This window comes from Capsicum annuum, chromosome 9 (genome assembly GCF_002878395.1).
Source record: "Capsicum annuum cultivar UCD-10X-F1 chromosome 9, UCD10Xv1.1, whole genome shotgun sequence".
Lineage (NCBI taxonomy): Eukaryota > Viridiplantae > Streptophyta > Magnoliopsida > Solanales > Solanaceae > Capsicum > Capsicum annuum.
In genome coordinates, this window is record NC_061119.1 from 12,453,974 (window position 1) to 12,464,026 (window position 10,053).

General features: G+C 32.7%; 1 protein-coding gene across 2 annotated transcripts; it reads left to right on the forward strand.

Annotated features, from left to right (window-relative positions):
* The first annotated feature begins 4,269 nt into the window (after window positions 1-4,269).
* On the forward strand, window positions 4,270-7,767 carry LOC107842931 (APETALA2-like protein 1). 2 transcript variants are annotated; one of them, XM_016686984.2, is made up of 10 exons: window positions 4,291-5,050; window positions 5,545-5,570; window positions 5,679-5,709; window positions 5,810-5,897; window positions 5,992-6,137; window positions 6,250-6,294; window positions 6,389-6,492; window positions 6,606-6,739; window positions 6,877-6,987; window positions 7,412-7,767. In XM_016686984.2, exons 1-10 carry the CDS (start codon window positions 4,569-4,571, stop codon window positions 7,586-7,588), a joined length of 1,344 nt encoding a protein of 447 aa, XP_016542470.1. In that variant the 5' UTR covers window positions 4,291-4,568; the 3' UTR covers window positions 7,589-7,767. The 2 variants fall into 2 exon arrangements, with proteins under 2 accessions (XP_016542471.1, XP_016542470.1); XM_016686985.2 differs by lacking the exon at window positions 6,250-6,294 and having other exon boundaries at window positions 4,270-5,050.
* Window positions 7,768-10,053: the final 2,286 nt, after the last annotated feature.

The window sequence follows — 10,053 nt, forward strand, 5'->3', positions numbered from 1 at the left end:
GGGTGAATACAATCAAATACAATCAAACAGAAGCCAATTCTGATGCAAAAATTCAAATTTAAAAATGAAATAGAAAAGATACAAAATCAAACCATGGTTGCGAGGCAACATTATTACCGATCACTTGAAAAATATGAAAAATAAGTAACATAAATTAGCATTTCATTCCTCTTCATCCTCCGACACATCCAAACCTTCATAGCCCCACCCTCCCCCCCCCCCCTTCTCTCCACCCCCCCACCCCCCCCCCCATCCCAGCCACCTCCTCCCCTCCCCTCCCCCCCCCCACCCCCCTCCCCGCAGCACTCCTACCTCGTGTCTTCACGTTCATAGTATATTTACCTAAATTATATACAAATGTATTTGAGATAATAACTTTAATTTATATTTGTATTTTCAAATTTATCTCTTCTTATACGATATGTACAAAAATTTATATAGCATAGTTTGATATGACATGAAATTTAAAAAATAAGAGAAGATTTTGTTATGTATCTTAATATTTCCTTATTAAAGACAATTTAGTGTTACTTTTTGATTGACTTTATTTTTGTAAATGATATCCAATGAGAATAAAATAAAAATTGTCTCATTAAATAACTATCAAATGTGGAAAGCTAAAATTCTTTAAAAACAAACTAAAAAAATATGCTAACGGAGGAAGCATATGAAATTAAGTAACATGAAATATATATTTTTCTTTTTTTCAAAAAGAAAAAAAGAATGAAAACAAGAAAATAACCACCGGTTAGTTAAATTTGTTACACAAGGCGCCGCATTACAAACAATGTGAGTCTCTCACTGAATCGCTGGTCAAAATGTGATGATTCACGCGCCAGAAATAGGAGCGTGTGCACGCTCTTGAATTAACCACTTTCTGTCCAAAGGTAATAATAGTGTTTTTTTTTTTTTTGGTTTTCCTTTTTTTGTTGTATAGTCATTTTTTTCTATTTTTTCCATTTTAGTATAAAATCAACTAATGTCTTGTCATTTCACCTATGTTGTATAGCCTTATCATCCACAGGACAAATATTAAATTTACTTGTTTCGTTTTAATTTGATTCGACATAAAATTTGAGAAGAAAGGAAACTTTTTTATAACTTATGATCTAAAATATATTTTAAATACTTACAAGGCTATGATATTTTATTAAGAGTAAAAAGTAACACTAACTATGAAAAAGTGATCTTTTTGAGAAAGATAAAACAAAGGGCGTCATCTAAATTTGGATAGAGAAAATAGTATTAAATATATAAATATTTTTTTAAAATATGTTTTCGATCATAATATATATCTGGTATAATTTCATAAGTGGAAACTAAAAAGGATGGTATATAAGCAATCTTTTTCTATTTTAAGAAAGTAGCGAAATTATTTTTGATACATCTTCGACTCACCTGTTGTGGGATTTAGAGAGAGTGATAAGAGTTTTTCTTATTTCATTTTTTTATTTTTTGATATCTTCATTGAAATTTAATTCATTCTTATTCGCGCTACAAAATATAAGATCAATTAAAAATGAAAACATTTTCTATCAAAAAACTTATTCAAAATTCGAAAATGAAACTTTTAATTGAGGTCAGAGGGATCTTATCATGAAATTCAATAAGATTGATCTTAGATCATATTATAACCAAAGAAGTTAGGAGCAATTTATTATATTAATGACATTTTAAGTTGATGAGATTAAATATAGTGACGAGAAGTACATTTAAGTTGAGATATCTAGCTATGTCTATCTATATTTAGTTAGTGGACATAATTATTTAATTAAAAGCGGTTGGAGAATTTCTAAAGCATGAGGTGCACTACTAAATAAACATGGAAGGAAGACTATATATTAAGTGGTAAATAATTAAGTTTTAAACAAGTGTAACATCAAGTCTTTTGTAGCATTAGAGCCAATAAATAATAGTAGATCAATATCCCTTCTAGAAAATACTACATTGCTTCTGCTTTTACTCGTTATATTTTGACTTGATACATTTATTTAAAAAAAAATTATCAGCATGACTATATTACCACAATATCCCAATTAATTAGTGTTTATTATCGTATCTTGAAATTAATTTGGAGAATAAGCAACTAATATTAATAGTAAAAAAAAAATTATCTTTTCTTGATATGTAAAAAATGACAAGTAAAAATAAAAATTTAATTAGAAAATAAATAACAAGTAAAAGCGAACAGAGGAAGTATGTATATAAAATATATAATTTTATGACAAATGTACAAATTCAAGTGCCGTATAAATTACACATAAGTTAATTTATTCATCTATTTTATATTGATAGGTAAAATATGTAACTTGTTTGATACAAAATAGGAAAAGACTAAAAAAGCCATCAAATTATTGAAAATGATTCATCTAGTCATACATTATAAGATTGGTTTATCTATGTTATCACGTTTTAATATTTGCCTCATCTATGTCACTGGCTCACTGTTGTTACAAAAAAGTTCATTTGTGCATTATTTTACAATGATGATTTTGCAAAACTATTTTTGTCACATCACCTCTTATTAGAAATTCACGTCACCAAATCTAAATCAATTAATATTACTTAAATCAAAATAAAAAATCAAATTCATTAAAATAACATCTGACATAATTAATGAGTTTGATTTTTATTTTAAATTAGTTCAATTTTTATTTTTAATAAGTTTAATTTTTATTTTAATTGTGTGGATCAAATTTTATTTAATAGATCTGATTTTTATTTTTTTATTTTAAGTAATATTGATTGATTTGAATTTGATAATGTGGACCTCTAATAAAAGACCACGCGACAAAAATAATTTTGTAAAAATCACCATTATAAAATAGTGACACAAATAAAATTTTCTGTAATAACAATAACATAGATGAACCAAACAATAGTGACACAAATAAAATTTTCTGTAATAACAATAACATAGATGAACCAAACGTATAATAGATGACACAAATAATTCAATTTTAATGATAACATATTTAAACCTTTTTCCTAAAATATTTTCAGCTAAATTAAATATGCGAGTAATGAACACGCGCCACCAATAAGCGAAAGGAATAGGAAAAGAGCCAGTAATCAGCGTTGAATGGAAAAGAGGAAATATATTTTGAAATTAAAGCTGAAAGGAAATATATTTTCTGTAATAACAGGAAATATAGGAAAAGTTCATTGTTGTTTTTTCTGCCAGCACTAAAGTTGTTCTTGTTAAATTTTGAAAATGTTATGAAATTAATATTACAGTTTGAAATATATATAAAGATAACTTTTAAACACCCATTTGAAATTAAAATAACAAAAATTAAATATCATAAATTGGAAATATGAACATGCGATTTCTAATTATATATCATAAGCTATAAGCACATTCAAATAAAATACACCTTTTGTTCTACGCTAAAAATTACTCCAACATAATAATAATGCTGATTCAACTTTTTTATAAAAAAATAATTATGTAACCACGTGTCGCTTCTTGATTAATTTATAAGGTATTTGATGTCTTTCATCAACACATGTATCGATTAAGTTGTCCATAAAACTTAAATAAACAAGAAAACAGATTAGTACCTTGTGTTTTTGCTTATATTGGGATTAGAACATAAGATTTATGATTCTCAAATCACGTTAGTCACAGAGATCACACTCTTACCTTATAAAGTCCAAAACTTTTCTCTTTCTAATTGATCTTTATCAAAATCGAGTCTATGAATTAGTAGATATAAGAGCTAAATCTAAATTAATCAGATTCATAATAAAAAGGGACAAACAACATAAATTTCGATAATATGGAGTTTAATTATAATTTTTTTTTGATATTTTACATAATTATCAAAAATTTTTATTTGGGTCTGTCGAGATATACATAATTAGCTCTCGATACATACAATGAAGATACATTATTTTCTTTGTAAGGATGCATAATTTGTGCTCGATACATTTTTTATATTTTGAATTTGTTGAGATACATTCAAGGATAATATATTTTTTTGTTAGTCAAGATACATAATTAATTTTTAATATATTTTTTTTAATTTTAGATCTGTCAAGATATATAATTAGCTTATGATATATTTAATGAAATATATAATTATTTAAGATTTTTGTAATTATTTTATAAGAATGGAGATTTGTGATGTATGTTTATGTTATTTTTCTAATAAAAAAATAGTATGGCTACTTGGTACACCTAGTATTCCTTTAATTTCATTATTATTATTAAACTATATAGTTTTGGACGGAGGAAGAAGAATTGTCCCCCCACCCCCCACCCCCCACCCCCACCACCACGCACAAAACGTTTTCTCCATTGCCACTCTCTGCTCCAACCTCCTCTTCTTCTCTCTCTATATAAATCCATGGCCGGCCAATAGCCCCATTTGATTCCATTTTCCCCTTCTACTCCCCCCCCCCCCCCACACCCCACCCAACCCCTTCTCTTCTTCACATTCTATAAATGCCAATATCTACAGCCCTCCCTTAACCTGAAAATCCCCTTTTCTTCACTGTTCTTCGTATTTGAGCTGATTGATTGTTGTACTTGTTCAGTATTCTCTGAAGTTGACAGTTTCGAGATGTTTGACCTCAATGTTGGTTTAGAGGAAGATGTAGTAGAAACTGTTAATACATTTGAGAAGCTGAACGAACTATCAGTCGGACAAATTGAGAATTCTGGGACATCAAATTCATCTATTGTGAATTTGGAAAGTTCTAGTAACGCCGGTGATGATGAGTTCATTTCGGGTTCCGATCATCATCATCATCATCGGCATCCTGATGAATACGCATTTGATATTTTAACTAAGGAGTTTTTCCCGTTGACCGGTGGAGAAACGACGGCGGTTGCGGCGCCGGAGTTGGAGAAGAAGCAGCAGTGGTTGGATCTATCAGCGAATTACGGTGGTGTTCCGATGGAGCAGAGGGTACTGGTTGCTCCTCCGCCGCCGCAGCAGAGACAGCAAGTGAAGAAGAGTAGAAGAGGACCTAGGTCTAGGAGTTCTCAGTACCGTGGAGTTACGTTCTATCGAAGAACTGGACGATGGGAATCTCACATCTGGTCAGTCTGCTTTTTCCACTTTTTTTTTTGATAACTGTAGTATTCGAACCGGGCAGTTCGACGTGCATCTGGATTTTTTTTTTTGTATTTTTTTCAAATAATCATGTTTTTTGGGTCAGCTTGTACCTCGACTGTTGGTGACCGGGCCGGGCCAGCATGTGTGCGCACCTCGACTTTTGTGTGTTTATGTATCTTTTTTTGGTGATTTTTTGAGTTTTTTCCTAATAAAAGTGGTGTCCGGGCCTGTTCAGCTTACGTGCACCTTTAACTTTTGTGTTATTTTTGATAACCATAGCGTTTGGGTTGGTCCAGCTTGCATGCAACTAGACTTTCATGTGTGCATATGAAAATTTGTTTTGGATTTTGTGGTCTTTTATAGTGTCCGGGCTGGATGGGCCAGTTTGTGTGTACCTCAACTGTCCTGCGTTTATGCAAAGAAACTATAATCATTTATGAACAAGAAGCTTAACTAGTTTCTCTGATGTATTATGCAGGGATTGTGGGAAACAAGTTTATTTGGGTAAGCAAAAATGTGCTTCTTGTACACTGCTTTGTTAAATTTTGAAGTTATTTTCTAACTGCAAAAGCTTAATTTGGACATTTTTGGACTTTCATGTAAATCATATAGGGGGATTTGACACTGCACATGCTGCTGCTAGGTATGACATTGCAGTTAATAGTAGTTAAAATGTAATGGTAGTACTATTTAAATGGTGGAAATCATATTGTCATGGTGTCAAATTTTCCTGTTAATTTCAGGGCATATGATCGTGCTGCGATTAAATTTAGAGGACTTGATGCAGATATCAATTTCAACGTCAGTGATTATCACGATGATCTAAAGCAGGTGTGTAGGTAGCTAGCTATATAATGATTGAACCACCCCGAGTCTGGAATCTTATTTTTTCAGTTAGGAACCTGATTTTAATTCACTATTATAGATGGCGAATTTTTCAAAGGAAGAGTTTGTGCACATACTTCGACGACAGAGCACTGGATTTGCTAGAGGAAGTTCGAAATACAGGGGTGTAACATTGCACAAATGTGGACGATGGGAAGCTCGGATGGGGCAGTTTCTTGGAAAAAAGTAACTACTTATCCATATTATCGGTGATATAGATGTTTAAAAGCTTTCTATGTCATTATACCGACTTTATAAACTAGAAGAGAATATTGTCTCATTGGATATATGCCTGCAGGTATATCTATCTTGGACTGTTTGACAGCGAGATAGAAGCTGCAAGGTCCAATGATCAAAACTTGACTTTCCTCACCCTTCTATGTTGTAAGGTTTATGTTTTCAACATTGACGGGACTTGGTCTTTTGCTGTTGTTTAGGGCATATGACAAGGCTGCTATAAAGTGCAATGGAAGGGAAGCAGTCACCAATTTTGAGCCAAGCACATATGAAGATGAATTAAGTACCGAGGCTGATAATGGAGGTAGTATATTTGGACTTTCCCACGTATTTGAGATACGCTATGATTGTTGCGTCTTTTGAGTCTCGTACTTATTATGTTGAATGGAATATTTTTCAATCTGTATGTTGGTGCAGACCATAACCTTGATCTGAACTTGGGAATAGCCCCCTCTGTTTTAGCTGGTGACCAGCTTGGCAACACGTGCCAAATGGGAAACTATGAAGTCCAGAGTGCCTCGAATGGTTTGCCTAGCTATATAGGAGCCATGGTAATTTTGAGTCTATGTTTTTCATTGATTCCTTTGGGATCATTTACTTATGACTTATGAGATGTCTGACAAAGGAAGATTAATAATTTGTACTTTCATAGATCAGCAAGCATTCTTAGTTGCACATCTTTTCGCAGAACTCTCCTTCTACAGAAATGGGAAGCAAACTGCCTCATGGCAATCAACTGCTGACTAATCGCCCTCTGCTCTGGAACGGAGTGAATACCAGCATCTTCCCCACGTTTAAGGTATTTTCGTTCAAACTTGTTTGAACCATTTTGAATTATTCTTGAATCGTCACTGTAGCATCCACTGCCGAATAGAAGTCCTAGTTACATGGTGCTTATTTTGGTTTGTTAGTAAATCGGAAATTAGTAATGTTCCTTAGCTAACTAGACCGGAAGCTAGTTGTATATCTATCTCACCTTGTTTCTTTATTGATGTAAACCAATCTTGAGTTATTGTTCATGATGTCGTTAGGATTTAAACCAGCACATAGATAGGCATATAATCCAGGGGATAAAGCGAAAATCTGCCTTACGTATTTCAATTTTCTTATCCGATAGCTCAAGGAAACAAATTTGTTTCTGTCATATGTAACCACTGTTTCTTACTAGCTGAAAATTTCAAAAAGTGTGAGAATTTGATCTTTAGACGACGATGCTCGTGCAGGGAACAGCATTAGGGAAGGGTATGGAAATTGATTCTTCACCAAATTGGAGTCCTTCAGTGCCACTCTTCTCTACTGCAGCATCATCAGGATTCGCTAATTCAACAACAGCTGCTGCTGCTCATCTCCCCAACTTTTCCAACAATATGAACTTTGCTCATTATTACTGCAGGAGCTGAAGTAGTTAGCTATTGGATACAGAAATATCTTTTCTTCAAATTGGATCCTAGTTTCCTTGGGAATGAGCCAGTATGAAACTTGATAAATTTGCTATATAAAAAGTTTCAGGACAGTATTTTTACATTGCTTTGACAATCTGACTATTATTGAGAATATTCATTTGGAGCTTCATGCTCAATCATGTTCTTTCATATTCTACTAGCAAATTGTTCAAAGGAAGCATTGATTCTGTTCATGGTCATTGCATAGATTGAGTACATTGAGGAATTTGAATCTCCATTATTTTGTTGAAGCAAATGAGTCCCCCATTTGTCACAAACTTGTGACTTTTACCAACAAGCTCTTGACATAATCAAGGACCATCTATCCTAGACCCCCCCCCCCCCCCCCTTTGTACATGTTGTGCTTCGACTTAGGTACCATTGAAGCTAAAGCACTACCTCTCTGCATACATTAAGCACCTTGTCTCAAGGATGGATCAGTTAGAGTACCCGTACATATTTCGAATATTGGTTATCTAGTTTGATTATCACGTCACTCAAAAGGCGGTCTAATTATATAGCAAGAGCTTATCGTGTGATATGTAGGGTTGACGATAACAAAAGCTTGATATTTTTTTTTCTTTTTTGGACCTGCATTTGCAAGGCCAAAAGATCAAAGTGAGTGGGCATGAATATTGGATAATATACCACGTGGAATAGTGCAAGTTTTGTCCTGTTACTTAGGTTCTTATGAACAGGTACTACTAAAACAGTGCAATCCTAGGCTTTGCCTTTATGAATCAATCAAAGAGTACAAGTACAACTAAATCTCCTAATATTATTCACCATTTACAACAATAACAAAGGCTTTAATTGATAGAGAGAGGAAGCACAGTAAAGATCAATTAGCGAGGTTTTGGATCGATACAATAATAACTGCGTACTTATTTCACAGTATGAGATAATAATTAGGAATTAATTTATGTAATAGAGTCGATCCACTAAAGTCTTGAGCAGCGATGTAGAGGATCAGATCCCAAAGATAATAAGTATTTTCTTTTTCGTGAAAGAAAATGTAATTATATAAATACTAGTAAAAAGACTGTACTATATGTAAGCCTCATACGTATTTGTGAAAGTAGGGAGGTTATTTTCAATATGCTCGTGAAAATAAATTTGTCCTGATTTGCATACGTGAACAAAATGACAACCCCTCCTCTCGTGTACTACTTGCCATCTTGCTGGACTAATTATTTGCCTTGCGAAAAGTGACTCGATGTCAACCTCAGGAGCCAAGATTTGAGTATTGGTAAAGATATTTTAGTATTTTCTACTTCACAGAGATCAACATCAGACTTGAGAATAACTTATTCAATTTTTTTGATACGAATTTAGTTTTTTATTCGTAAATTAAATCTTTTCCTTAATGAAAAATAAAATTGTCCGCTTCTAAGATAATAATATCATCTAACTTATTTGAGACAAAATCGAACAAGATATAAGTGCTCAAACTTATCGTATACAACTCTTTTGTACGTGGTTCTCACTAAATTTGTGTTTTCTCTATGCTTGAAGCATTTGAGAAGTACTTCACTAGCTAGCTTGGTGCAACTTGCAAGTGGTCCACTCTTCACCTATTTACATGTTTTTATAATTAATTTTTATATTTGTTATGATTATCGGGTCCAACTACATTTGAATTTGTATTGGGAATCGAAATTTTATATTTGAAGTAAAGCGAACAAAGTGATTCCTTCACTAACATGTTTTAAATACAAGATATTTTGTCTTACTCCTCCACTGTAATGTAATTAAGAGGTTACGAATTTAAGCCCTCAAAATAACTAAGGCAAAAATGGGCACTCTTAATAAATAGTACAAAGTATAGTACTAGTACTAGACTTACAAACAGCATTCTCATTGGGCTTTGGAGTTGTTGGATTAATAAGACGTGATAGTTAATGGCACTTGTACCGTTCTACTTGGACTTTCTCAGTACTATTCTATTGAGTTATAGCCCTTCCACTTGTCAGCAAATCCCATGTAGAACTTGAATTAAGGATATTAGTTTTAATTGAGTATTTGAACACATAATAACGTATCGTTATTAGATACTTTGCTCTACTCAATACTGCTGCAGTAAATATTGGTTAATAGAGAATCAAAATTGATTTTTCAATGAATCATAAAATGCTAGGATTCTTACATATAATATCTGAATTTATACATAAGTATTCGCGAGATCATGCACCTCTCTTTCCTACTTATAACGAAAAAGGATACAACTAGTTGGTCCATCCTATTCTTGAAATAAAAAACTCGCACACTCCCTTTCCAAAAAAAATAAATAAAATCAATACACCTAGCACTCCACTTAGATTTATTAAATTTGTTGCTAAAATATCGGTATTAAACTCGAAACTCCCGGCAGACGGTCAATGACCTAAAGAAACGAAAGACTCGGTTACATTTTTCATGTGATG

Bases quoted from the DNA above. Each gene is read 5' to 3' on its own strand.
- LOC107842931 (XM_016686984.2), top strand. From the start codon at position 4,569: ATGTTTGACCTCAATGTTGGTTTAGAGGAAGATGTAGTAGAAACTGTT. The intron at 5,710-5,809 runs GTATGACATTGC...TGTTAATTTCAG, and splicing joins ACTGCACATGCTGCTGCTAG to GGCATATGATCGTGCTGCGA. The intron at 6,740-6,876 runs GTAATTTTGAGT...ATCTTTTCGCAG, and splicing joins CTAGCTATATAGGAGCCATG to AACTCTCCTTCTACAGAAAT.